The 27,960-nt window shown below is 53.5% G+C and overlaps 5 protein-coding genes; 1 reads left to right on the top strand and 4 right to left on the bottom strand.

The window, feature by feature from the left end:
• Positions 1-11,497: 11,497 nt before the first annotated feature.
• Positions 11,498-12,394, top strand: CHC_T00001139001 (hypothetical protein). Its single transcript, XM_005718402.1, has one exon. It carries the CDS (start codon positions 11,498-11,500, stop codon positions 12,392-12,394), a length of 897 nt encoding a protein of 298 aa, XP_005718459.1.
• Positions 12,395-12,433: 39 nt separating this feature from the next.
• CHC_T00001138001 (hypothetical protein) lies at positions 12,434-12,592 on the bottom strand. The gene has a single exon (XM_005718401.1). The coding sequence runs from the start codon at positions 12,590-12,592 to the stop codon at positions 12,434-12,436; it is 159 nt and encodes a 52-aa protein (XP_005718458.1).
• A 124-nt stretch (positions 12,593-12,716) lies between these two features.
• CHC_T00009063001 (Serine/threonine-protein kinase tousled-like, TSL) lies at positions 12,717-15,162 on the bottom strand. XM_005718400.1 is given in 2 exon segments: positions 12,717-13,077; positions 13,078-15,162. The coding sequence occupies 1 exon segment, from the start codon at positions 15,160-15,162 to the stop codon at positions 13,078-13,080; it is 2,085 nt and encodes a 694-aa protein (XP_005718457.1). The 3' UTR covers positions 12,717-13,077.
• Positions 15,163-15,328: 166 nt separating this feature from the next.
• CHC_T00001137001 (hypothetical protein) lies at positions 15,329-16,014 on the bottom strand. XM_005718399.1 is given in 4 exon segments: positions 15,329-15,441; positions 15,442-15,610; positions 15,718-15,950; positions 15,951-16,014. 2 exon segments carry the CDS (start codon positions 15,948-15,950, stop codon positions 15,442-15,444), a joined length of 402 nt encoding a protein of 133 aa, XP_005718456.1. The 5' UTR covers positions 15,951-16,014; the 3' UTR covers positions 15,329-15,441.
• An 880-nt stretch (positions 16,015-16,894) lies between these two features.
• On the bottom strand, positions 16,895-19,722 carry CHC_T00001136001 (hypothetical protein). XM_005718398.1 is given in 2 exon segments: positions 16,895-18,264; positions 18,265-19,722. 1 exon segment carries the CDS (start codon positions 19,720-19,722, stop codon positions 18,265-18,267), a length of 1,458 nt encoding a protein of 485 aa, XP_005718455.1. The 3' UTR covers positions 16,895-18,264.
• Between the last annotated feature and the right edge of the window lie 8,238 nt (positions 19,723-27,960).

The following is a 27,960-nucleotide window of genomic DNA, read 5'->3' as shown; positions in this document are numbered from 1 at the left end:
GAGATGCCGGCAATCCGCAACAAGCTCAAGACGGTATCGAGATGCCTTGCGTGTTCCGCGTCCGTACGCGAGAACACGATAACGTCATCGAGATAGACGAGGCATATTTGCCAGCGGACTCCGGAGAGTATGATATCGAGGGCACGTTGGAAGGTGGCCGGTGCCTCTTTTAATCCAAACGGCATGCGCAAATGGCGGTACGTACCCATATGTGTCGTGAAGGTAGTCTTATCTTGCGTCCTCCGGAGCGACCGGGATCTGCCAATAACCGGAATTGCAGTCCAACGTCGTAAAGACGGCTGCATCTCCTAACGAGTCGATGCAGTCGTCCATACGCGGCAGCGGATACGAATCCGCTGCAGTCTTCGCGTTGAGGCGCCGGTAGTCCACGCAGAACCGAAGAGAGCCATCTTTCTTCGGTACGAGCACCACCGGGGACGCCCACTCGGTGCTCGCGGGCTCGATAACCCCTGCGTTCAACATCTTGTTGACCTCCTTCGCGACCATTTCGCGCATGGCCGGGCCCTTCCGATAGGGCATAGAACGAATCGGTTTCGTTCCTGGTTCGAGGGGAATGCGGTGCTCTGTGGCTTGGATCGTTCCGAGCGCACCGCTCCACAGACTCGAGTGCTTACGGAGCATCTCGAGCACGTGGCCACGTAGCTTGTCATCGTCGATGTATGACAAGTCAATCTCTTTTTCCCAATCCATCGGTGGATTTTCGGGATCCTTCTGCTGGGGGGGTACGGTACTCTCCGCCGTCGGTTGGGAGAGAGGTGACCGTTCGTCCGGGTCAACCCCTTCCTTCCCAGCGGTTGCCTTCTCGTCGGAGCTAGATCGGCCAGCTCCTGCCTCTCCGACTTGATCGGTCAAGTCGGTCAGGTGCAACTCGTGCCCGATCCCCTCAGCGACTCGACGTTCGGGCGTGAGGATCGCGAGGGGGTTGCGCTTCGCGTATCCCACGGCGGTGTGCTTCGGAAGCCGCCTCTCCCGTCGCGAGAAGCTCGCGACGATGACTTCGAATGTCTGGTTCGGCAGGACTTCCGCGACGCCATTCGTTATCCTCACTCCATGCCGGTGTTGGAGTGAGGGCTTGGGCTCCAGGAACACGAGATCCCTCCCCGCGGTTGTCACACGCACACGGGCTTGCGACATCGCGGGGATGGTAACCCAGCGGGCGATTCGGATCGCCTGCGGGGCCTCCTCGCGTCCTTCCGGACGACTCGTTTGGCGACCATGTCGCCTGGTAGGGGAAGTCGGTTCCCCCTTCCCATCGACGATGGCTACCGAGCCACCGTGACGAAGTTCGAGCTTCTGTCCGTCGATGTCGATGCTGCGTACGTGAGCATCGATGAACGCGGTCCCTAGTAGAACGGGAACAGCGAGTTGTTCCGCCACTACGAAAGGTATGCGGAACGTCGTGTTCCGCAACCGGACCGCGAGGCGGACGACCGCCGTAAGTCGAAGCGGGTTACTGTTCGCGCCAGCCAGGCGTGGTAATGGCGCGTCCCGTATTACGTAGCGGGCCCAGTCGGGAGGGAGGTCGGCCTTCCTCACCAAGTTGTAGCCCGAGCACGTGTCGACGGCGATCGTGTGGGGCTTAAACGCGTTGCCTTCGGTGGCCACGGAGCCCAAGACGTTATATATTTTCGACGTCATGAGGCATACGAGGCCATCGACCACCTTGGGCGCGACTCTATCGGTGAGTTCGTTCCGCCGGGGCCTTCGACTTCGGCGTTGGCCCTTCTTTCGTTTCCTTCGGCTCGAGTCGGGGGCCGTCCGCGTCTCAGTGACGCCCGTCCAGGTGCTGGAGTCCGTACGAGGCGGAAATTTCGTCGGCGACCTTGGGCTCACGGGGGTCAGGAGGTCGACTGACTCGTGTCGGTCGTCGTGAACCGGGTCTCGCTTGTTGCACGTCACTGGGACGTCGGGTGTCCCGGTGATGCCTTCTTCCAACATCAGGTCTACGTGGGCCTCGGTGTTGGGTTTCTCCTGCAATGTCGACATTGCTGGAGTCCCCGTGCTCGACTCCGATAGCGGGGGATGTATTATCGGACAATACCCCCCGTGTCCTTGGCGAGCACGCGGGGATCGGTCTAGTTCATAGGGAAAAGACGGCTCACGCGACCGCGTGTACGTAACCGTCTTTACCCTTTTTTCGAACTACCGGTGCTATCGGAGCTACCCCCCTGGCTATCGGTGGCCAGGTCCCCTTCGGGTCCTTGGCCGCGTGGGTCGGGACGATCCCCCCACTGCGGCCGCGCGTCCTCGGCGAAGTACTCGGGTACTTCCTGACCTTGAGCTGCGACATCCGGACGTCGCAGGATCTGAGGGACGGGTCGAACCGGTTCGCCTTCTTGTCCCTCTGCGGGTAGGGGATACGGGCCCTCTACCCAATCTTGTAGGTAAATGATCGCGTTCTGTACCTGTTGGGGTAATCGAGAACGGTCTCGGTCCCCTCTCCCTCCTTGGCGGGGGTACCTTGTGTCGGCCTGGCGGTAGTCGGGCCGATCCCGACGATCGAGTTCGGTACGACGATACCCGCCTACACGGGGGGCGAAGCGAGCGCCCCCACCCGAACGATTCGGGAACCCTTGACGCGGGGGACGACCCTCGCCGACCGCTTGCCGGAGTAGATTGCGTGCCCCGGGGCGCATCTCCATCTGGTAGCGGTAGTTCCTGTACGCCGTGAACATTCGTTGTTCCGGCGACAGGAACGGGCAGGCGTACATGGCATGTCCGTACGTACGACATAGCCAGCACACGTACGCGCTGCCGTCCGTTGAGGCGAAGGTCGCCGCGTGACGCGCCTCCTCATCGGTGAGGAGGCGCACGCGAGGGGCTTCACCTCCGGTATCTCGGTTTGAGATGTCGAGCTCAGCGACCCGGGGGTCCGTACCCCTGGGTGCTCTTGGAGTGGCCGCAAACGCGGTCGCGTAGCTCGACGTCGTTCCGGTCGACATCGGTGAAGGGGGTCGACCCCCTACTGGCCCTGCTCCTTGCGTAATGAGGACAGGTTCGGCCTGCCACTCATCCTCCCCGACATGGAGGGTAGAGGCGGGCGAACTTGTTGCGGCGGACTTCGTAGTCCTGCCAGCCCTCCCTGCCGGTTTCGAATCCGGCAGAGGGAAACCGCGTCGAGCGCGGTATGTGGTCCCTTCTGCCGTTGCGATACGGCGGATGGTCGGAAGATCGGTCTTCTGGCGGCTCGGCAGCCGCTGCACTGTCTCGGAAACTGCGGCACAGGTCGCAGGAGCGAGTCCCCGCACAAAGTAGTGCGCGAGGGACTGCTCGGAGAACACTGCCGTGCACCGGAACGCGGCCGTTTCGAGCCGGTCCGCGAACGTGCTCTCCGTTTCATGAGATTACTGTCGCGCCGTCGCGACAGCGTCGTACGCTTCACCTAACACTTCGTCGGTTAGGTAGCGTTTCAGGAACTGGTTCACGAGTCCCGGCCAACTCACGTCGTCGTGTAGTTGGCCGGCGCGGAGGCCACGCATCGTATAACTCGTATACAGGCGCTCCGCGTCGCGCTCTAAGAAGTGCGCGAGGACTCTCACCGCAACACCTTCGGTCAGGTGTTGCGAATTGAAGGTTATCCGAATATCCTTCAAGAACGGTAGGAGCTGGATCGGGTCCGTACCGTCAAAGCTCCTCATCGTGGGACGGATCCCACGACAGCGTTGGACGTACTTCGCGATCCGTCCCGCGTCACCCGAGGTGACGAGCCTCGAGGTGTTATCCAAGCGGTACATACGATAGTCAGCGACGGCGCTGAACTCTTGGATCATCGTATGCACCGGCTCGAGGCCGGGCTCGGCGGGACCTAGCGTGCCGAAGGAGGTAACCGGTAGCGTACGGACATCTACCGGACCTGGATGCTCGGCATAACTCGCCGGCGGGTAGCCGCCCCAGCGGGGATCGACGGAGAACATCGGTTCTCCGGATCCGCGGGCGGCTCCTCCACGGTCCTGTTCGTCCGCGTACGATACGCGGTCCATCTGCCGCCTACTTACGAGGATAGGCGGCAATGCTTGGGTCTCGGACGAGAGATTCGTGCCCATCGGGGGACAGTTTCCTTCCGCAGTCCGACTGGCGTCGGCGCCAGTCGAACGCCAACCTTCCGGAGCGACGGCGCTCGGAGGTACGGCACCACCGGGCCCTCTCGTGGGGGCACCGGGCAGCCTTGCGGCCATGGTCCGTTCCATGTCACGAGCACGCTGTCGCGTAGCGTTGAGCTCGGCGGAGAGGTGCGCGAACGCACCCAACTGCTCTGCTGACGGGGACGGTCGATCGTCGGGACGTCTCGTCGAGGTCGGCCTCGTGGGGCGACCTTGCCCGTGCAGTACGGGCTGTGCGAGGCTTGAGTCTTCGACGAGCACCAGTCGCGAGTGTGACTCGTCGACTAGTGCTTGGAGATTCTCCAAGGACTGGCTGACTCGATCGAACCTCCCTTCACGTAGGGAGCGGAGCTCGTCCATACATCGCGAGTAGACGGCGTCCGTCACGTCTATACGGAGTGAAGTACGGACTTACTCGATGTAGTCAGCTATGCGATCGAACATCGCAGCCGCTTGTCCTTCGGGGGACTCGGGCGACGGTTCGCGGTCTCGGAGACCAGCGTCGCCGTCGCCGAACGGCGGTGATGGTGCGTGCATAGCGGCCGCCCTCGGATCCGCCGGTTCGGACCGGATCGAGGTGGCGTATTCTTGACTCATCTCAACGCGTACGGACGCGGAGGAAAAAGAAAGTCTTCTCGGAAAGATCTCGGGGTCTTCTAGGTCGGGAGACCACTGTAGCATAAACACCCCCAGACGACTGGAGGTGTATGCGCAGTTCGACCTGTAGACCCCGGATCGGAGAAGGGGTGAAGCGGGCCAACCAGCTACGGAACCGGGCTCGGGCCCGGGTAGCGGTGGTAGAGCGGGAGCGAGCAGGGACGCGCGCACGCACGAGCGGATCGACGCCTCGACGTCCCGGAGCAGCACTGGGTGACGTACCAGTGCTGACGGGCGGAGGCGGTTCCGTGCTCGCTCGCGTGCTGCGCGTCCACTCCGGCTCGGCTCCGACTAAACGCGCGCGAAGAGCGAAGGCGACGTTTAGAATAAGCTGGGTGGACTGACCTTGGCGGTTGGTCCTCGACAAGCCCGTGCTTGTCGCCCGTACGCCGCCGCCGGTCCGCTCCGTATTTAATATACAAAACAATCTATCATAACACTACAGTACCGAGGTACTGTAGTGGGCTACTGTAGTGCAGGTCGGCCTGCACTGTAATACTGTCAGCTATGTCGAGGCTGACAGTACACGTATTACCCGTGGTGCGTGCGCGCTTTGTTCGCGCGTGGTACACGTGTGCACGTGTATGCGCGTGTCCCTTGTCCCCGTGGTGTACACGTGGACACGCGCGGTTGTACTGTAGAGCTCGACGCTCTACAGTAGCTGATCTAGTTTTTGATCTAATCAAATTTAAAGCCCCAGGGGGGGGGGTTATGCTACACTCTCACACCCTATTGAGCAATGGATCAATCGAAATTCGTGAACATGCACTGTCACGAAAAAGTTTGGGGAGTGTCAGAGTAACTGACTAGCCGAGTGGTCACTTTAATTAGCTTATCATTATCAATTCAGGGTAAACTATGTAGGCTACATTTAGCTATCAACAATAGAGTCCCTTAAGGACGTGCCACCTACAATTCTACCTGTTCAGGGTGTAACCGTTCAGAGACATTTTATGGGTGGCGCAACCTCCCTTTTATGGTAGTGCGCCTACTGTTATTGTATGCAGGTGAGATTATGATAGAGTCCCGGTCAATCAATTCTTATTGCCAGAGATCCCTTCATTGGGTATTGAAATATGATACGTACTGCGATATGCATGTGTCATTTTCTAAGACAAGTTTGAAATAAGCTACTCTCTGAGCGCAACAGGGTCGCGGCATATATCAGAAAGAACACTAATTTCGTCTCTCCGACCACAGCAGCGAAATACTGTTTATCAATGAAAAACGTTTCTAGCCGAAGCTGAAAAGAGACGGCACCATACCATGAGTCTGAACAGAGCATAACAACTTAAATTCAAAAACTGCCGTCCCTGCCTCGAATCGGCAATGACACACTACGACTAAACGATGAGGTAGTTGTTGCAGTCATGCCGAGTCAATATGCTGTTCAATCAAGCGATTTTCATCTGCTCGCTTTTCTTGGTTTCATTGCGGCCACGAACAGTGAAACATTGCATCAGTAAGGTTCTGACTAAAGACGTTCGATGATTCGATGATATCTCCTCATCGGTGCAGATGGTGATACGTATACCGCACATGTGCCACCGGTATTTCATTCATTTGATACAGAGCCCGAGGATTTTTGTTTTTGAGGAGATGCCGATCTGTCAAATTCATTTCATGATTCTGAAGCACCACTGTATGTAGCCTGGTCTCTGGATAGCCTGTTTTCGAAGTTTTATGAACAGCAATACGCACAAGCTCTTCAGAAGCCTCACGAAATCAAATCATAAACGCCAGTAGAGGGAGCCTACCCATTGGTGGCACCCCGTCGGGAACCGCAAAAACTGGCACTATCCGGAGACGGCATTAATCTGTGACTGCGTCATATCGATTTCCATGCACTTGGTAATTATCGTCTGCCTGCTCCGCGTCGGGTTCTCTGTCATGTTTGACAGTAGGAAACGCCCCCTTTGTCGACCTAAGATGCAACGGAGTGTCAAAGACCTGACAGCCCGCAGCCAAAATTTTGCAGTTCTCCAAACATTTCCGTGATCTCAACTACTGTACATTCAGTTCGCCTGTACATCGGTGATTTCGAGCTTCTGCGCTATAGTCAAGCGCCTACGCGTCGTTTTTTTCTCCCAGAGCCATAACAACTATTGACTCCCAAATGTGTTTGGTGCCGAGAGGAGCGTTGATATTTCAGGTACCTTGGCAGCGAAAAGGACTGCGGTAGAAGAACAAGGGTAACAGATGTGACACGTGGCGTTATTCGCGTTCCGGTCTTTAAGACTGCACTAATCGACGGGTGGCAATAACAAAAGCAGCACTAATGCGTATGTCCCCTGCACACGAAATCATTGCACCTTTTAGACTTTACAGGACAGCCTGGCAAACAATAGGCCTTTTCGACCAATCCATCCGCACTAGATCTTAAGTGCAAATGGGCGACGAGTGCTCAATGGCTTAGTGATGGTGCATTTAACGTGCCATAATCGTACAGACTGGGTGCTCATCAGGTGATATAGCGTCATCAAATTTACTCATATCCTTCTAAAATGAGGACTAAGTCATAAAAAGACAAAATAATTACGCAAAGCCGACAACACTGCCAAACGCCACCGTGTTAACCTTACAACTGTAGGTCGTCATAGATTGGCTGGCGATCTGGGTACTGCGGAACGGTAGACGCGCGAAACATTACATTCATACGACGCTGTCGCTTTTCGCGATAATTGCGCTGCACAGTACGTCTCTTTTCATGTCGGGACACCCCAATAGAGTACCAACGATTAGCAATTTGCCTAAACATCGCCCCATCATCAGCCCGCAATGGATTGCAGTTGACATGAAAATATGTCAGTGCGACACACAAGCGAAAAACACTGTCGTACCTAGCTTCCGCCCACTTCCACTTTTTCCCAAGCACTGTCCATGCCCCACAAAGCCGCCCGAAATAATTCTTCACGATGATACGGTCGCTTGAGATGTGCCGATTTGTTGAAATTTGAGCAGGGGATAGAACACCATTGTGTGGTTTTTTGCTGGGATGCACAACCATGCAAAACTCAGCACTGCCTTGGTAACCCTTGTCATCTAGCACTGCCCAAGCGTCCTTAAATTCTTCCCCCAAACGCCCATCGTCTTCCAATGTGTCTTCGTCGTTTTGCTTTTGCAAATTGGTTCGGTGCCACGGTTGCATCTGTTGAAACATGACGAGGTCAGAGACAGACTCAGGCTCATGATCACTGCATCCGATGGCTATTCTAATTGGCAAGACGGAGACCTCCACCTTATAGCCGTACATCTTATGCATACCGCCATAATAGCGCTTGCCCTCTTGTACGCTTCCGGAAGGGCGAAAGCAAGGTTGAAACGTCACATCAGTGGCGTACCGCGCCATAGGGTAGTGAGAAAAACATTTTTTCTTTGCCACGAGCTCCTTCATTGTCCACTTTTTGCATGATACTCCACGTAGGATTCGTAAAACGCATCGCAAACGAGATCAACAAAATTCCAAATCATGCGCTCCATGGTAGGGCCTTTGAAATTGAACATGTTTCCAAGAAATGCCCAGTCACCGCCATGTTTCATGACAGTCATCGTCATAAACAACATGTCTTTGGCCGTGACGGTGCTCTTCCGACCACGACCAGTGTTGTAATGATCGAGAATGAAATTTTCAAAGCCAGCCCATATGCCTTGGAATTGCAATGGGTCGAAGTTGATCATTTCGACGATAAGTACATCTGCACGGGCTTTTGCAAACTTGAAAGTACTTCCTTGTCGATAGAAAGGGTATGGACTAGCAGAAACGTTCGGCGAAATGCATATACAGAGTACCTGTATTTTGGGGTGTGCGTTTAGATACTTCCTGGCTTCCCACGGTATGCATACTGTATAAAGATCTTGAGTGAAATGCCTATCTCTATCCGCTGGCGGATTGGCCCCAAAATTTAGGAATTTAAAATAAACATACTGAATATTTTAAAAATATTCAGTACATTTTAAAAGTTTTCAATCGATTTTCACCGCTTGAATTTGCAGGATTCGGATCCTTGCCTGGGGTATAAATGGGGGGCACGCAAAGATGGGACAAAAACTGCCAATTAGCATCATAACTCTGCTTCGCAAACACTCTAGGAACTCATTTCACTATCAATCAACCTGTCACGTCGTTACCAATGAGACCTCTGTGCGTGGCGAGAATCCTGTAAACAGTACCGTCACAAGGGGACTAAACGTGCATTGGAACTGTTATGGACAAATAGAGAGGAAATTCTCAGAAAGATCGGACAACCCCAAAAATTGGCCCAATAATTTGCCTTTATTTCAACTAAACCGACTTTGCCACGTCACTTCGGTTCATCCCAATATTCTGCGAAACGAGCTCAAAGTGGCAACGCCTTCAAAGTGCGAAGCTTTGCCACCAATCGACGCTCTCCTAAGGACCGTGTTCTCACCTGATGCCCACCTCGGAACAATTTTCCACGACGTGGCGCTTTGCGTGATCGGTTTTGTGGCAGGCTTGGATTTTTTTATGACTCGTGTGAGCTCTGTTTCCAGCTTTTTGATTTCTTTTGAACGCCGCCTGCGCGCATTGCCTCTCTCCTTTCTACGAACCAAATCGAGGGCTTGCGGTGCAGTCACGACACAACCATTCGTGGTATCCTCAAACCCGGACGCCGTCATTACTGCATCGGAGCCTAATATCTTTTCCTTAGTTTCAGCCATCTTTTTTTTAAAGGCAGCATCCAATTCCTTCACCGTCAGGATGGGGGCACCGACCATTGCGGATGCTGGACGAGGGTTGCCAAGGATACGACATGGGTCCAACGGCCACAGTCCAGATCGTAAAAAGCTAGCACAGATGTTGTCTCGAGTAACCGACATATCATATGCATACCGCAGCACACTGCAAAAATCGTAGACATCAAAAACTTGGTCTGCAGCATGCAACATGCAGTTCTGTAAACCAATGTCAATGTAGTGTTTGAAGGAGGAGAACAAAACTGAGTCACATGGCTGGGTCTTGCCGGACGTGTGGCAAGGAAGGACGTATACAACAACGTTATGACTAAATAATTCAAGAACTTCCAGTGACAGATGCGATTTGTATCCATCGTAAACGAGAAGGACGCTTCTGTTGTTCTCCGTTAGATCAGAAACATAGAGGACGAACTTTTGGGCCCAACTGATAAAATTGCGGCGATCCACGCCTCCATTTTCCTCTCTCATCGCTAGCACAGAGTGTCTTGGAAGGACCGACAGCGGCGTCTCGGCAACTTCCGTCCCATTACATATAGAAATCCTGTAGGGAACTCGAGTCCCTTTCATTACAAACAATGGCGGACCGTGTTCTCCCGCAGCCGAAATAACAGGCATCATTGTAATTCTTGCCATGCTCGCAATATCAGGACGCCGCATGTCCCTTGCCCCGCGGCGAGGCATCAACCTTCGTGCCCGAGATTTTGCACCTGGATCGCGGTTTGGAGTACAACCACATTCGTCGACGTTAAACAATCGGGAAGCGTCAATTTGATACTCACTGATGAGCTTTTTTAGAGTAGCAAAATGATTGGTAATGGTCTCAGAATTGACTTGGCGAAAGAGGACAGCTTCCTGAGTAACTGGTCGAGCAAAGACTAGTTCTTTGGAGTGTCGTTGACGAAAACGGTACAAAAAAGCGTTGCTCGGTGCTTTGAAATTCCACTCAGCTGGCAGAAGCTGGCGCCGTGCGGCAGGCCTTCGTGAAATGAGGATTTGAATGGCTTCACGAAGGTGTTCTTGAGTCATGGGCAGCCCCTTATTAGCGTTTTCTATTAAAAACCGACGACAATTCGTTCCTCGGCTGCTGTGAAGGCTGCCTTTCTTCCCTGCTTCTGCACAGCGGTGTGCATTCTTCGCTGCAGTGTTGCCCGTGGTATGCCGAACTTGGTCTCAGCGGCCCGGTACGTGTTTTTGTCGCGCACATATTGAAGTGCCTCATTGATTGAGGCAGGTGCTACAACGCGTTTTCGCGATGCCGGCATAATGGGGTAGACTGGGTTGGTGCAACGCTCAATTGTTTGGCAGTCTTGAGAGTGTACAGAGGGACTTTGTGGACACTTTGAAGGCAGTTGTGCTCATATGAAGTCTATAAGAGGATGGGTCGGGGGGTTGTTTTGGGCGGGGAAGTCAATGGAAAGATTAGTTTTTGAATCTAGCCACACAGTTTCGAGCAACAGTGACTTTTCTCCGGCGTTTTGTATCACCAGAGATGCTCCAGCAATGCAAAACGCAATTTGTGGGCTTTTTGCAACAATTTATGTTGTCTCATGATTAGGTGAATGTCTCATCTTTGCGTGCCCCCCCTTTAGTACTTCGTACTCTCTCTCCGCCAATTGTCGCTGTGCTTGTGCCGAAGGGTACGTGTACCTTCCGCAGGTTCTGTACCCTTGGGTACTGTAGCACACTGCCTAACATGACTACAGTAAAAACCTTCGCAAGGTATCCTTCAAGGTACAGTACGTACTCTAGCTAGCGGTTGCAGAGCGAGGATCCTCGTGATCGCAGATGCATACGCCTGAGTACTACTCTTGTGTTGTACCATTATTAACAGCAAGGTGTGGCCTGGAGTTTTGGGTTCATTGCTTGAAACCAGTGTTTCGTGAAGGCGGCAACACTTCAGCTGTAACGGAAACGTAAATGTGAAATGCCTTTGACATGACAAGAAGGTTGACAGCGGTTTACCAAATTCTGAGAAGGTCAGAGCTGTGCTTGCAAACCGCAGTATGGTAACCGGACAAAAAGCCACGATACGTCCACGAGAGAAGGAAGGCGACGCTCCGCCGACAACTCCTGGGCGGCTACCGCCAGTGGCCCCAAAATTGGGAGTCTTGCATTATGAAGCGGGGAGATATTTGATCACGGACAAACCCCCGGATGTTCGCATTGACGGCGAGTTCACGCACACTGTGGAAAAGCTTGCTCTATCTTACATCGTGTCTCAAGGTTTTGATGTTGAAAAAGCGAAAACGGAGACGGGTTTTGGGGTGCGATTTGTGCACAGACTTGATTATGCAACCTCGGGCGTAATGATGATTGGGTTGACAAGAAAAGCTGCCGGTGTGGCTGCCACGCAGTTTGAAAAGCGATCCGTGAAGAAAATATATTTGGCGCTTGTGCACGGCCATGTCGGAGATGATATTGAGGTCGTTACTGACATGGATAATCGGAAAAGCTTTCTTACATTTGATCAAGCGATTGCAGATACAAAACCACCGGGCTACAAAATGGTGGTAGGATCGCCAGGCAATCCTGGTCGGGCTTCTTTAACAGAATGCTATCCGCTTGCGCACGGGTCGTACAAGGGGGCGCCAGTCACGAAACTTCTGCTCGTACCTCAGAGTGGTCGTCGCCATCAACTTAGAGTGCACTGCGCAAATGCTGGAATGCCCATTGTAGGGGATGCGACATATATCGATGATGATTCAGTGTACTTCAAAGACCCAAATGTGCTACCGCCAAGAATGATGCTTCATGCATTCGAGCTACACATTTCGTTGCCTCCTCCGCAAGAAAAACTATATGGCCGCAAAAGTGGCCTGCGGAATGCAATACAACAGGAATTCAGGACAGTTGATCCGTTCTCTGAGAAAACACTTGAGGGGTTATGCTTAGTGGCTTGATTTTTGGACGCCTACGTTAGATTCCAATCGGAGGTACTTCTACAGGAGCTGACTCTCTTTAATGAGGGTGAGAGATGGAGCCATGGACAATCTCAGAAGTGGCTTTGGGTTCAGGTGGATCCGTGGTGACCTGGCATTGTAGCTGCGGCTTTTGGCCTCATTAGAACACGGAATGCTGTACAGTTGGTAAGCGCGCATCTCATCAGCATGAGAACGAGCTGGAGTGAAATATCAGATTTTCCCTGGGAACTTTCTGCATGCACGTTGAATGAAAGTTCCAGAAGAAAGCAGCATTGGACATGGGCGGGCTATGCACAATGGCTTCGGGCGCTTCACCTGATTTTACTTGTGGTTAGAAACGCAAGCGTATAATTTCAGTAGTGAGCCGCGACAGCTATGTACACATCGCTTGCCTTGAATCGTCGACTCGTTGAATGGTCATCTAGTGCGGGCATGTAGAGTCGCTTGTGATGTTGGAAACACAGCTCAGAATAGGATTTGCCTGAAGTTGTCGCGAAATCCTTGCGAAATACGAGTGTGTCGAGTTGGAGCAGCCGCTTCTGTAGTTTCGGACATGCCCCCGGCCTCCTGCCCGGGGATTTCGACGAGGATACATGGGGATAGGTTCAGACGACGAAGTTGCTCATAGCGATTAGCGATTCTCCATGTTACTACAGGGCGCGTCATCGTTTGTTAAAGAAGGGATGAAGCAGAGCTTGGCGAACATCTGGCCGAGCGGATGCCTTTCTTGTGAGGCATTTGCGCATGAAGTCCTTCGCAGTCTCTGAGACGCCGGGACGGGTCGGGAACTGGAGCTCTTGATGTGACACAGTTTTTTCACGAAACATCTTTTCTTGAGATTGGTCATGACCGAAGGGCTTGCGGCCGTACAACATTTGAAACAAGATCACCCCCGCACTCCATACGTCCACTTTAACGCTTATACGGGCCTGTTGACCCGTTTCGAAGCATTCTGGGGGCAGGTACCACATGGTACCAGCACCTTGTGAGGTCAGCTCCATTCCATCTGTCGTTGATTCTGTCTCGTTCATTATTTTCGACAGTCCAAAGTCAGTAATTTGAACTTCACCTTTGTACAGTAAAATATTACCGGGCTTCAGGTCGTAGTGGATAATTCGCCTCTGCTGTTCAGCAAGATACTGAAGCCCCGAAAAAACTTGCGCAATGATCGATCTTGCTTCTTTCTCCGCGAGTGTCTTATTCGACCGCAAGTATGAGTCAAGATCACAGCCTTCGCAGTACTCAAGCACGGTGCAGAAAGTATTTTCGTCAATTTCAAAAATGTCCACTAACTGCACAACCCGAGGATGTTTGAGGGACTTGTGAATAGTGTATTCACGCCACGCATGTCTTATGAAGCTTCGTTTTTTTTCCTCACTCCAGTTCGACGCGAGCTGATGGATCTTACAAGCCACATGAGTAGCACGCCGCAAATCGAAGGCCTTAAAGACTTCACTGAATCCACCACGTCCCAAGAGATTCAACACCACATAGCGATCATTGAGCACAGGAAAATTGCTGAACGGCGACTGGCGTTCATCATTTTGACGGCGAAGCTCGCGAACTATCAAATCCCGTTTGCGGAGATAATGCACGCGACGATCTTGGAGCGTTGATTCCTCCCGTCTGAGCAGCTGGAGCTGCACACGATAGATCTCTTCTTGTTCTGAGACATATTCGAGGCTTTCTTCGAAGGGTTCAGTTGGTGATCGCGATCTCGGTTTGCGCGGAGGTGGCATTTCTGTTCGGCTGGCCGATTTCGCTGGGGTGACGACTTCTGCTTCTCTCCCTTGATTTTCTGAGTGTGCAGTTTGCATCTTCTGAGCGAGGGCCTTCTTCTTGGAGACTTCTTTGCGCTTCTTCTCCAGAGTTTCCCGTTCAAGCTGTATCCGTTGCAGATCCGCTTCTAACTGCTTCCATTCATCACCATCTTCCCAGACTTCGTTCAACGTGGTACGAGTGCGCTCCACGACCACCTTACCCAAGCGCTCACTATCATTCACCGCCTTGCTCCTTGCTTCACGGCGCTGGGCTTTCGCCAAGAGCACCACTATATCACGTAAAGCCACAGCGAGCGCATCAGCCCGAGCAACGCTGCTTTCCAGTTCGACTGTTTTCTTGGCTAGTTGATCTCGCAAGTCTGGTACTTCGAGTTCCAGCTGGGTGCGGAGGTCTTCGTTTTCAGATCGCAAGACTTCAGCTTGATCATGTTCACTTCGAAGCTTGTCGTTTTCAGCTGTCAACTTGTCTACATGAGCTCGAAAATACTTGTAACTTTCATTGGCAACGGATTCGCTGTTATTTTCGTCGCAGGCGTCTTGCTCTGCGAAGCAGAGCTGACGTCGGGTAGGAGTCATATCAACATCAGGGTCGCTAGGGACTCTGCCCTCCTTCAAAGACTTTCTCGGATTCTTGGCCTCTCTTGGCTGTTCTTTTTCACCAAGTGGTGTGAGCGGTTTAAAGAAAGAGTCGACGCGGGTGTTGCGCATCGCGGCCGGCGAGGACCGCTTGCGCTTTTTGTTGGAAATGTTGGGAATGGAATCACGAGAGCGGGCTCTCGGTGCGTATCGGCGACGTGGGTTGTAAACACGAAGCTGAGATGCGTCAGAGGAGAAGCTTCGGACGTCGTCTTCTTCTGTCGGGAGGGGAGCCGGGGGTTTGGTAGTCTCTTTGCCATCTAGTCTGGCCTCAAGAAGAGCGAGGCGATGTGTGGGGCCCTTCGGTAGTGGTGTGGAAGGGGCTGACATCTGTTTCCGTGTTCATGCAAAGATTGCGGCTCTGGTGTGTTGGTCAGAGGATACGATGACGGGGGCGAGCCTAGCTCTACGTTGGGGGCTGCTCCACTGCACGGGGGGGCGTGGGGGCAACTGGCGTCGCAGCACATCAGTACCACGCCCATGATAAATGTGCAGGCCGTTTCGGTGATCGCCTGTCACGAGTGTTTTGGCGGGAGCATGTCAAAAAAAGGAGAATTTTTGAATCACTTTTTTCGCGCCAATCATTTACAGACGCTAATTACAGTGCTTCTACTCACGTTTCTTCGCAGCCGTTAAACTTTCTATCGTCCCCGCATCCGCGACAACACTTGTCCTCTTCGGAGTCTTTTTCAGGGTAACAGCCCCCACCTTGTCCTCTACGCCATTCTTTGACACCCACTTAGCCTCAATCCAGATGACCGACGCGCACCTTGCTTCTCTGTTATAAACCCAGCAAGCAAGAACGAAAAACATTTCGCAACGTAAGAATAAGTGACAAGCGTCTCAACCGTATGTCGGATTCGTACGTGCAGTACGTAGCCTTACCTCGCTGACGAAAAATGCTTCACGAGTTGCTGGCATTCGTGCAACGAAGAACGCAACGCGTTGTTCTTTCCTTGTTTTCCGCCTCCCACTGATAATATGGCATGTGGAGACGACTGTCCTTCCAGATGAAACCAAAGGTCGTTCTGCTTTGCCTGTTTGCAAAGCCGCTGATTCTCCGCCGCGTTCTCCCCCACGCGAATGGAAAGACCGTCACATGAGGTAAATGTTCTCATGCTTTTCTTGGCGCCTCTGCTGCCCTGCTCCGAATACACTTCCTTTATGCGTACTTGGAACTGGCCTCACAGGTGTCGATGAAAGCCACAGATGCCTATGTGCGGAAGTCTTGGCAAGGCAAGAAATCCTATCCAGTGAGCTGGCGCCATTTGAAAAGTTGCACACGTTGCATCAGTTCATATTCACGGATGTGGTACAGTAGGAGAACGTGAAAACTCCAATTTTCCTGAAAGCCAATAAAAACTTACCAGTTCAGTAACGTTGTCCGTAAAATAACGCGTTGTTTTTTTCCATTTGCCCACAAACTCGCTGGACGTAAAGTAAACCCACCCGAGTTTGAAAAATTCCACCACGAGTTTTGCGGACTGACCTCCAGCAAGGTACTATACCTGCCCGCAACAAACGCAAGTCTGGTACAGTACCCTTGGTACTGTACATCCTTGTGCCGCCCGACGGATCACGTGCACCTGCGCGAATACTCGCTGAAGCGAATATTGTAGCTCGTCACAAGGATAGATAGAGAACCTTTCGGTTCTCAGTCGAAAGGGCGATGTGTTTCGTCTTCTTGACGGCTGAGGGGGCTGTTTGGAGAGGACCGCTTTTTAGAAGCTTCTACTTGTCTATCTTTCGCGGTTGCTTCGGCGGCATCTGTGGCAGATCCTGTCGCGCTTTGATCCATTGATGGAGTCTGCGCAGATGAACCGATAGGGGCGTCCATGACGCATATCGATACGACCGGTGCAGTCTGAGGCTCGTTTGTGCTGATGAAAAGAACGGAAACCCCACTTCGTTTTCCGTCAAGACGGGTCGATCCGGCACTGCTGTGATCAGGCGGATGTGAAACTCGTGGAAAACTCACGTGCCCCGGGTTCTCGGTATAATGTGAGTTTTGCCAAACGCGTTGTCTGAAAGATTTTCGTTTAAAAAACATGAGCAAACACGCCGCCAAAACACGCGTTTTCGTGACTTTACGAACAACCTTTGTATACCAATGCTGTTGTCGGCTACGAATTGAGTATACCTTCCTAGCCCAGGCATCATCGTAATACAATGAGTCACTCTCCGCCATACCCAGGCAAGGACGTAGTACAAGGAGCCGACCCCAGAGAGGTACGTAAAAGTGGAACTGTAGTTCGTATTTCTAAGAATCGTAGGACAACATCAAGTATCACACATGCGTCAATGCTTTCGCATGAATTGGACGAGCACAGAGACTGCAAATTGTTCGTCTCATGGCGTTGAGAAGGTAGCGTCTGCTACCTTCGATCGTAAGTGCAGACAGGCGTAAGTGCGTCTTTCAGTACCGGAACAGACAATACATGGATGTTGTCCAATCAGTGAAACCATGCATAAAATAGTGGTCCGCCAGTACGGATAACAAAAAGCCTGTTCCCTCCATCACCTCAACATTGCATGGTTTGCATCGACACATTGAGAAAAAGTGGCCATGAAACACATGTGCAAAGCTGCAGTTTGTCTGTGACTGGCGGCTTGAGTAAGAAGAAAGACCAATAAACCACTAGCGAAGCCGTCGACATCTCATCAAACTATGATAGTACGTTTCACTAAATGCTCGTGCATATGAGACACGAAGAGCTGCCTTATTAAATTTGGACAAAGCTCTGCCCACAAACATTGAAACATGTCTCAAAGGACGTCTTTTGACTAGCAAATCCATCCTGTTCCTAATCACAAGCTCAATGACTTGCTCGTATATCTCAGCACGGTCAGAGTTAAAGCAGTCCTCATACGTCTTTAGTCTTGCCCCCGGGGTGAGATTTCCACGAGCTACGATGATACCTCTGGCTTGCGTGTGGTTCACATTGCAAGAGTTGCTACAAATACCTGCAGTGCCGAAGTGCTTCCGCTTCATAATTCTGCCCAAGACAGTGTTCATCGCGCAATCGGGTTTCTCCCCAGTCGAGACTGAAGCAGTGCTTTGCTCCAGCCTGCAATGCTTCCAGTACCTCACCTTCCTGTGATCCCAGCTGAACACAAGACTGTGATGAAGAAAACCGAGCGCACCCATAGGTCTCATGTCCCGAATGAAGAGCATCAAAAGGTTAAATGTCGATGGTGAGATCAGAGAAACTACCAGCACCAGCAAGGCTGGGTGCAGATTCATTCAGGGATGTGGGAGATGCCCTCTTTCGTTTATGTCCTGAGCTCCAGTGACTTCTCAACTTGGTGTTGATACAACAGCTTTAATAAATTGAAAGACAAAGTTTGTCTGTGGTGCCGCAACTGAATTTTGACGCTTCTCAAATTTCGTGAGAGGCAATAGGATGGCCATGTCACGGCACCCTTCTAGTCTCATTCCTCGCCTTCGTCGTCGTCGTCGTCATCGTCGTCGTCATCGTCGTCGTCGTCATCGTCATCATCGTCGTCATTAACTGGATCGTTTCCACCGCCGTCTTCGTCGAGATCGTCGTCATCATCGTCGTCTTCGTCGCGTTCTGGAATGATATCTTGTGGCTGACCGTAATCCTCCCCGTCCATCATATCGTCGTCATCATCCTCCTCGGCAGCTACAGGATCTTGGGGTGAAGGATCTACGTCATCATCGCCATCGCCATCATCTTCTTCATCCTTCATGTCGTCGGACATGACGGCGTTCTCGTTGTCTTGGTCGTCGTCCTGGTCGGCGTCTATGTTGCCCTCGCGATCGTCGTCATCTCCGAGACCAGTGCCTGCATCTCCTCCGTCTTTTTCTTCCTCTTCCTCTTCCTCCTCTTCAATTTCGATTTCATCTTGATTCTCATCATCATCGTCAGACTCTTCATCGTCATCGTGATCTTCCCCTTGATCTCCATTTTCCCGATCATCGCCGTCTTCATCATCATCGGCACTGTCATCGTCTCCATCTCCCTCACCTCCTTCGCCCCTGTCCTCCTCATCATCGCCTTCATCACCACCCTGATCGGTCTTCTCTTTGGGTGGGCCAAGGTCCTCATCATCATCACCACTGTCCATGGCGTCTAACTCGTCGTCATCGTCATCTTCGTATCCGCCCCCTCCACCTATTTGCTCGTCGTCATCGTCATCGCCTGAATCGCCATCATTATCATCATCATAATCACTGGTTAAGATGCCTCGTGATTTGGCCTTTGCCGCCATTTTTCTCGCCTTAGACTTTTTGATCTGTGCCTTGACGTTTAGTTTTGCTGTTGCTTTTGCGAGAGCTGTGATGTCGTTCTTCGAACGCTTAAGAGGCTTCTCGGAGACCGAGTCCTTAGTCTTGACAGCATGGGAAGCAGATGACGCCGGGGAAGGGATGGATGCCTTTCGTTTTTTTGCGGAAGCCTTCTTTTGTGCAGAAGGCTTGGACAATGCAGAGGGTGAAACGGCGTCTTGTTGCTTATCGGACTTGTCCGAAAATTTGCAGCCAATTACAAAAAAATCTTGATCGAGATCGTCCGATTTCAAAAGATGTGCGTCCTTCTCATCATCGACATCCACAACACGGAGTTTGATGGCGTCGGCGTAGGTTGCGCCGTGTCCCTTGACAGACAGATTGAGTGTATATGGACCTGGGGCGTCTGGTTTAAACCAGGCAGTAGTGGATCGGCTTCCTTGGATATCAGCCACGGTAAGTTTACAGCCTTGCGGCTCTTCTAAGAAGGACCAGCGGTAAGAGGTACGCCCCATGAGAGGTCCGTCGTAATCGGCATTGTGTTGAGATGAAGGTCGGATAAAGGAGGCGTGGGTGTGGTACTTGGAGTCCATCGTGTCGAAAGGTTTGCTGATGGAATTAAGGCCGGTTGTGGCCATGGCGATGAGAGAGGGAGTGCAGAGTTCAGCAGTAGAGGGCTTGTAGTAGTTGTGAGGGAGTGGTTGTGGAGGAGACGGGGAATGGGAAGGTCAACGAATCGTAAGGGAGGGGGCAGCGTTGGATAGTGTTTGGCCACGCAGGTTCAAGTATATGGGGGACTAGGTGTAGGGGCGCGGGCAGACTGAGAGCCTGCAAGAGGTTACGAGGAGGGAAGTAAGGGGGGATGAGGCAGCGAACGTGTTGCGAGAAGATAAGATATGTTTTGGACAGGATGACAAGATAATTCTCAGCGTCATTTCCTGCTTGGATTTATAGAGGCGGTGGTGTGAAAAGAAACGGGCGCGTAATGGGAAGGCGCAGGCGCTTGAAATGTGGTTGCAGAGGATAATCGAGTCACACCAAAATGAATGCTGATGGCGAGTTTCCGAATTTTACTTTTTAGCCGCTGGGTCCAAAAAGGCGCCATACTGCAAGACACATCACTCTCATGCGCCCACCCCTCCCTCTCCACACCTCATACACCTTTGCCTCTCGACTTTCTCGCTGTTCCCCACATTTTCAACAAATCTACTCAAACATTTTCAACCCCTCCATCCCCATGCATTCAATCCATAATGTTACCCATGAAATTACACTGTAATAGCACGCATCTGGCATGGGGTGCTTACCATTACCTCGAACGCAAATTCCATAAAAATTCGACATGCTCACAAAGCTGTCATGTCCCGCATGCCCCCAAAAACATGTCTGCAGGTCAGTGGCAGGAATGGTCGACAATGCCATTTCCAAGATCCCGTCACCAACCTAAAAGTGAACATTTCTCGAAATATTCAGAAACTGGCTTCAAACGAAATTATTCTGCCCTTTCACGAAAGCTGCATCTTCTCGACGACATCATCCGTGAAGAAGAGCTTGATCCTGATCACATTACAGCACGCATCTGGTACAGTACAGTACAGTATCTGCAAAACGTTTACAGTTGCAATTCTTTCATCCGTATCGAATACGCACACGTGTTGCACATCTTACGCATGCAATCATGTTGTCGCCAATCTCCCTGGTTTATGGCTGACAAGCCAGAAGGCTCTGCCCTCTTGCCCCCTTCAGAGGACCTTCACTTTGCCTCATATACAGCAAACATTATGAATGTATAAATAAATTAGGATGGTGACTACTTCGTTGCGGTACATTACTCGGCTTCCGAGCCTTACGAAACAGGAGCGCTACTACTGTGGATTCGCCAAAAGACCAGAAAATGAGTGAGGTTCGAAGCACGTGCTGCATCTCTGAATGTTGTACAGTATCTGGTTTTTAAAAAATATCAAAAAATGAGTTTAAGGATGCTCAATGGTAATTTTTCGCCAGGCTCTTCGAAATCTGACCACGAATGACTGGTAACTCTCGATGGGATGTGGTCTGTCGCGGAATGAAACTCAGTTCGGTGTTGACGGTGTCTTTCCCATGGCGTCGAGTAAAACATAAGTAACATAAGTCCAGGAAAAGAAAGTGGATCTTATCTGCGGACATTGCCAGTGTCTTCCAGTCACCTACGCGCCAGCCTCACCTATGTACTCTTCAAGAGTGTTTATTCGGCACTGATGTCAGCGTTTACTCCTGACTTCCTCAGGGTTTTTTCAATCCCCGTTTGTCAGGGCAAGCCGAAAAGATCGTTTATTTTGAATCACCGCGTTAGACTAATTAAGAGCATCACCACCGGTAGGTGATCAAATGACCAAACAAGAACACTTGGCACTTTTTTTCTAGAACTCAATTGGCTGGTGGGAATTTGGTGATTTGCTTCTTTGGTTATTTGATATTTCAAAAAGGACGCCCCCACCGGTCAGAACCAAATATGTCGATGGAGTGGAGCCGGCCACTCTGTACAGCATCTATACAGTACCTGTACAGTACCGGACACCACTCTATTTTCGCCTTTTGGCTCGTGGCTTTCAGCCACGAGCGCCGCCGTCCGATTATATACCTGCGACTACCACCTCTCTCGATCTAGCGAGGGCAAGAGGGAACTAAGTAAAGACTGACCATCGTCACTTTACATTTACCTGCGCCGAAGCGTAGAGCCTCGATCCCCCACGCGTCTCTACACTCACCACCGCTTCCGCTACCTGACAACGTCTTCCCTCGTCTCAGCTTGGACTGAGATCGCGCTGTCAGCCCAGACCCTCGTGTGCAGCGACAATCCGGATTTGCTGTTACACGATTCTGGAAAATGACGACTAGATCGCAGAGCTCCAAACGCCCGGTCGATCCAAGTCTCGAACATGCCGAAAAAAGGAAGGCTCAACACGAAAAGCTAATACGTCGATGTACCACCTTTTCATCGAAATCCGACATCGGCAAGCAGCTTATCGAAGCTGCCAAATCTGTTTTGGAATGCTATCCCCCTGACGAAGAAGAGGACAAAGAAATCATATCTGAACATATTACTTCTTTGGTTCCCACGAACGGCTCTTTTTTTCGACAAAATACTTCAGCGAACCTTGCTTCCCTGTGATGGTTCTCCGACAAGTTTCCGAATTTTATGAGGTGTTGACCGTTCCGAACGAGATGATGAAAAATTTTGACCCAACCGTTCGAGCTGACAAGACACTGATGAACCATATTTGGCTTGGTAATGCCTTGAAGCTGCCTATTGAGTCACTCCATGACATTTTGGTGGCATATCGCTGTCATAATGACATCACAATTCTGACGAATATCGCCAAACACGTCCCGGTTGAAAACGAAGTAGAGAACTACAAAGCGGATACTATCAATATCAGCTCTCCCGAATTTCAGACCAACCCTACGCCTCCTAGGCTGGATGATCCGCAAGAAACGTCTAAAAAATTCAGCCGTACTACTTCACCAAACCGAGAGAATATCAGGCCTCCTTTTTCACAAGAAGAGCCTCAGATCGCCCAACACGTAACCTATGACGACCCGAAAAAGGCAACAGGGGTGCATCAGTACTTTCGTGACAGCAAATTCTCTGGAAAAATATCGGAATCTATTGACTTCACGATAAGGGACTACAACATTTGTGCGATGCAACAGCAGTTGTCACCGGTACAAAAGGCATCCTTTTTCATAAATGCGTTTTCCGGTCCAGCTCGGACTTGTGGTACAACTCCACACCGCGACCCCCGGTGGGAGATGAGAACCCCCGAGACGGGCGGTTACTACTGTAGTAATCGTGCACGCGCCCGCTGCGAGCACAGTAGTACCTCCACGGCGTACACGTGACACAACCGTTGGCGCCGGCCGTGGCCACGGGCACACGTGTGCGACCATCCGGTAAGTAATTAGCAATTAGTGGTTAATGGCACAAATTAGCCAATTTAGTACAGTAGCTGGTATACAGTATGTAACAGCTACTGTAGCGGGACAGGTGTCCTGGCGTCCCACTGAGGGGTTAAGACCAGGGGCACCTGCCCCGTTCCAGTAAACGGGGGCAGACTCGCTTCCCTTCCCTTTACGGCTTTTTGCTAACTCCGTCCGGTTTTACCTCTAAGTCTCAGGCTTCTAACCCGTGACCGGCCGTCCGGATCTGACACCACCGACCGGCTGCGCGTCACCGGCCACGTGAGCCTTCCCTCTTTTCGAGTCCTTCCGTACGGTTCGCGCTCGCGTGGGTTACCCAGCGTCGCGCGCTCCCTTACCTCTAACCCCCCTCGTTCCGAGTGGTCGGGACGAAGGTAGTTATACCACATTTTGGTACTCTTGTGGAGGGTATAACTACAGAGGTTGAGCCCGCACTGGATCGCCAGCGCGAGCAACTACCGATCGGATTGAAAGAGGTCGAAAATCACCGCGTCGATCGCCAGTGATCATCGACGATGAACCGTGCGGATTCCGCCGGAGAAGATACCGCCTCCGGGCGAGCAAGTACCCGCAGTGGCAGAGGCGCACAGCGCCCCCGGATCGACAATCCGGAAGCCCTGCTACGCCCGCCGTCTACCAGGGGCCAGAAGACCCCTTCCGTTTCGGACACCACCGCCGGGCTACCGGCTGGTGGGGGGAACCGCGTACAAATACTGTACGACGCGTTACTCCCGCGACTACAAACCTGGATGGAGGATTTCCTCGCTGAGGAACTACCTCAGGTCGTCCAGGTTTGCCTCGACCGAACGGCACCAAGACTGGTGGCGGAGCATGCGGACACCGCGCTCCGCGCCCTGCTGGACGAGAAGATCGCCCCCCTCGTACGCGACGAGGTGGTGGCAGCGCTCGCTGCGGAGGAGGACGAATCTCCGACCGCATTGGCTCTAAAGGGAGCTATTAGCTCCGCCGTGGCCATCCGTCTGGCCACGACATTTACCGAAACGGGAGGCGCGGTACCGCCGCCGGCGCCGCGCCGTGAAACCGTTCCGGGCTCAAGCTTTAATATCGCTGATCCGATCGGCGCCGTACCCGGGATTGATAGGATGGACCCTCACCCGGAGGGCAGAGCCATCTATCTCCCAACCGTTCACGGTGCTACAGGGAGGACCACAGAAAATGTCCTCCCCATACTCGCCGGTACGGGCGACCCCCGCGGGACAGACAACCGCCTGGGGCTCCCCGAGACAGAGAATCGGGACCCGTACCGGTTGAGCAGAAGACGTGCACCCGGCACGCACAGGACCGAAGCGGAATACACCCGGTATTCCGACGCAGAAGACCCCCGTCACAGGACGGATGAAGACCGCGAGGAACGCCGCTGGCGATACCGCGATAACCGCGAGGCACGCCACGGGCGATACCGCGATGCCGGAGGGGGAGGATACCCCTCCGATGATGACCCATCCGGTTCGGAAGGCTCTCGCAGGCGGAGCCACAGGGCACGCCGCGATAGAAGCCGAGACCGGCACCGGCACGACCCGTCCGACTCGGAAAACTACCACACCGAGTCGGACGAGGGGCCTCGTCACTCGAGCAGACGCCGCCGGGCTGCCCCGACGAGCGACGAGCGACGGCCCACGGTAATCAGGCCCCTCAATGACCTGTTTACCAAGGCCGTCAACTACAAGACCTACCGCCTGGAACGGCGTAGCTCGCGCTACGACTCCACAGTAGCGCGGCACATTAACCGTTACCGGAAAAAACTGGACGTGCAGATGAGGTCCCACACGTTCAGCGGTCAAGATCCGATTGCGGTATTGGGATTCCTCGCACGCCTCAAGATGGCGTGCGACCACAACGGGATCACCGAGGGAGCCGCCGTGTGGTGCTTCCAATTCTACCTCACCGGTCAGGCTCACGCCCTACTCCAGTCCCGTCTCAATGGAAATACCATGGCGGTTGACGTGGAGCGGCGCGAGCTGCTCCGGACATACCCCCAGGTGGTCAACTTTCTGTTGCGCACCTATGCTACCGACGAGGTAATTTCCGAAGCGGTTGGGGACGTGACCTCCTTCCGTCAGAGTTCAAACATGACAGAGGAGGTCTACAGTAACCACCTCTGGGACAAGGCCCTCCGATGCGGTACGGTGTTCTCCGACCGGCGGTTGAAGTCCCTATTCGTCGAGGGGTTACTTCCCGCCACGTGCGCGCAGGTCCGTAATTACCTCGCCACGCACCCGGATGTGGATTACCAATCCGTGGCTCGATACGCGCAAGCGATCGGGGAAACCAATCGGGCCTCCCGTCGACAGGGGATGTCCGCCATGGCGCACCGAGAGCCGTCCGGAGCGGCTAGAAGATTTGACCGCACCGCAAGGACGAGGCCCGTGCTGTCGGTTGAGTCGGCATCCGACATCCCGACGGCCGGGGGATTTGCTGAAGAAGCAATCCTGGCCGTGACGGACCAAACCGCCACGCCGACCTCGATGAGCTCGCCACCGACGAGTTACTATCCGTCGCCGGCAGCCTCGACGGCGGGCGCCCCGGTTCCGCCCGCCAACCCTGGCGACGTGCGCACAGGACCGTACGGGAGGCAAGGGCAGGATCCACGCGTCCGGTTCTCCGGCGGGAGATTTCCCGGACCGCCACCGTGCCGGTTCTGCCTGGACACCACGCACCGACAAGAGGGGTGCCCCGTCGTTGCCGATGCGGGCCTACGGGCCAAGCTTCTGGAGGCACGAGAGGCCAACTACCAGAAGCTACGCATCCGGCAAGGCCTCCGCCCGGGATCCCCGTTCAACCGCCAGGGGCCGTCCGCTTGGCGAAACCAGCGTCAAACGGCCCCCGCGGGCGTCAACGTGGTCGAGGAACAGCACCTCGACCACACCGAGGACCCCGCGGCGCGAGCCGCGGATGAAACCCGCGAGGACTTGCTGCTGACGGGGGAAGCCGGGGAGGACGCGTAGAGGCGACGACGTCTCTCCCCGTGCCCAGCCTCAGAAGCTTAGGCACCCCCGATCCGGCTGCGCCAGTGGAAGCGCAGCCGGGTAACCGAACGGAAGTCCAGGCCATCTGCTTCTTCAAGAAGCAGAATTACAAGATCTCCGCGACGATTGGTCAGAAGCAGGCGTTGATGGTCGCCATCACACCAGTGCTGGACTCAGGAGCCGGCCCGAACCTCATCCATTTACGGTGTGTCGCCGAGTCGTGGCGACCATCGATAAAACCGGTTCGGAGCCCAGCGCTCATCGACGCGTCAAACCGCGCGATGAAGGCACTAGGGGAAATCCCCCTGCTCGTCCGAATCGGTGAGTTTGTGGCGCGCGTCCCGTTCCTGGTAGTCACGAGCCTCGCCGTGGACTGTATCCTCGGTACGACCTTCCTGGATCGCCACGTCAAGGCGATCCTCCCACCGCAACGGAAGGTCGTGTTCCACGACGCGCCACCCGTGGCGTTAGTCGGAACAACCCCCTCGAGGCACGACCGCAAGATGGCCTCGAGGAGCACCGCACAACAACTACCGCCGTCGGATAAACCCGAACGGAAGCAGGTGGCGTTCCCCGCCAACACACCGTCACGGAAGATCCGCCTCGTCAGAGGGGTGACAATTCCCCCGATGACGCAGGCCATGGTGAGGGTCGCCACGCCGGTTGGGGGGCTGTGTTTTTTACAGAACTCCCCAAAAACCGCGCACAGGAATTTGACCCTCATGGCACAGGGGGTCATGGATGTTGCCCCCGAAAAACCGTTCTCGGTAATGCTCAGCAATTTTGGGCACCGCTCGGTTCACATCCCGAAGCATACCGTAGTCGGACTGGCTCTTCCGTCGCCCACTCACATCCTGACCCTTGGCGACTCGGCCGCGGAAGCGGCCGAAGCTAAGGAAGGGGGAGGGATATTTAATTCCAACCTCTCAACCGCAAAGGAGGGCGCGGAAGAAGCCGCTGACAACCGTACGGACAAGGGCGGGGCTGAACAAGCCACGCCGCCCAAGGCGCACCCCGGGGCGGTTGGAACGGATAAACCCGAAGACACCGCCGCCCCTGAGGAGGACCCCAATGCCTGGCAGGAGGACGTCCACATCGGTGCCGAGGACGAGGAGGTACGCTCGGAGATCCTCGAGGTACTGTCCGAATTCAAGGACATGTGGACCAGCCGGCTGGGAAAAATCGGGGCCACGAAGCACCGGATTGAGCTCAAGCCCGGTGCTCGCCCGATTTACCAGGCGCCTTACCGCGCCGGACCAACCGCACGGGAAAAAGAGAAAACGGAGATCGACCGCATGCTCCGGGCAGGGGTAATCGAACCCGCCACGGCCGAATGGGCAAGCCCCGTGGTATTCGTCCCTAAAAAGAATGGTACCATGCGGTTCTGTGTCGACTACAGAAGGCTCAACGCAGTCACCGTTCGGGATTCCTATCCGTTGCCGAGGATGGACGAGTGCATCGATTCCCTCGGCGACGCTACTGTCTTTACCACGCTGGATTGCAACAGCGGGTATTGGCAAGTAGAAATCGCCGAGGAGGATCGCGACAAGACGACGTTCGCGTCGCACTGCGGGTTGTACCGATTCCTCCGCATGCCGTTCGGGTTGAAGAACGCCCCCGCTACCTTCCAGCGGGCCGTCGACATTATACTGTCGCGGGTAAAATGGGAAACCGCACTGGTGTACCTGGATGACGTTATCATCTACTCCAAGACCGTAACGGAACACGTCGCGCACGTCCGCGAGGTTCTACGCCTACTGCGGGACGCGGGCGTGTCGCTGAAGCTGTCGAAGTGCGCCTTCTTCGACACCTCGGTCACCTACCTGGGACACGTGACTCGACCAGGTAGGTTGGAGGTCCAACCTGAACTGGATTTGGTTGACTCCCACACCGTGTTGTGTGGTTCAATGGCTCTGCCACCACCGCGCC

The sequence above is a fragment of the Chondrus crispus genome, genomic scaffold (genome assembly GCF_000350225.1).
Source record: "Chondrus crispus Stackhouse genomic scaffold, scaffold_400, whole genome shotgun sequence".
Classification (NCBI taxonomy): Eukaryota; Rhodophyta; class Florideophyceae; order Gigartinales; family Gigartinaceae; genus Chondrus; species Chondrus crispus.
Note: the sequence above shows the minus strand (reverse complement) of the source record. Positions and strands in the feature narration are given on the sequence as shown.

Bases quoted from the DNA above. Each gene is read 5' to 3' on its own strand.
- CHC_T00001136001 (XM_005718398.1), bottom strand. From the start codon at position 19,722: ATGGCCACAACCGGCCTTAATTCCATCAGCAAACCTTTCGACACGATG.
- CHC_T00001138001 (XM_005718401.1), bottom strand. From the start codon at position 12,592: ATGCGCGCTTACCAACTGTACAGCATTCCGTGTTCTAATGAGGCCAAA.
- CHC_T00001139001 (XM_005718402.1), top strand. From the start codon at position 11,498: ATGGTAACCGGACAAAAAGCCACGATACGTCCACGAGAGAAGGAAGGC.
- CHC_T00009063001 (XM_005718400.1), bottom strand. From the start codon at position 15,162: ATGTCAGCCCCTTCCACACCACTACCGAAGGGCCCCACACATCGCCTC.
- CHC_T00001137001 (XM_005718399.1), bottom strand. From the start codon at position 15,950: ATGAGAACATTTACCTCATGTGACGGTCTTTCCATTCGCGTGGGGGAG. The intron at 15,611-15,717 runs GTAAGGCTACGT...GGTTTATAACAG, and splicing joins AAGCATTTTTCGTCAGCGAG to AGAAGCAAGGTGCGCGTCGG.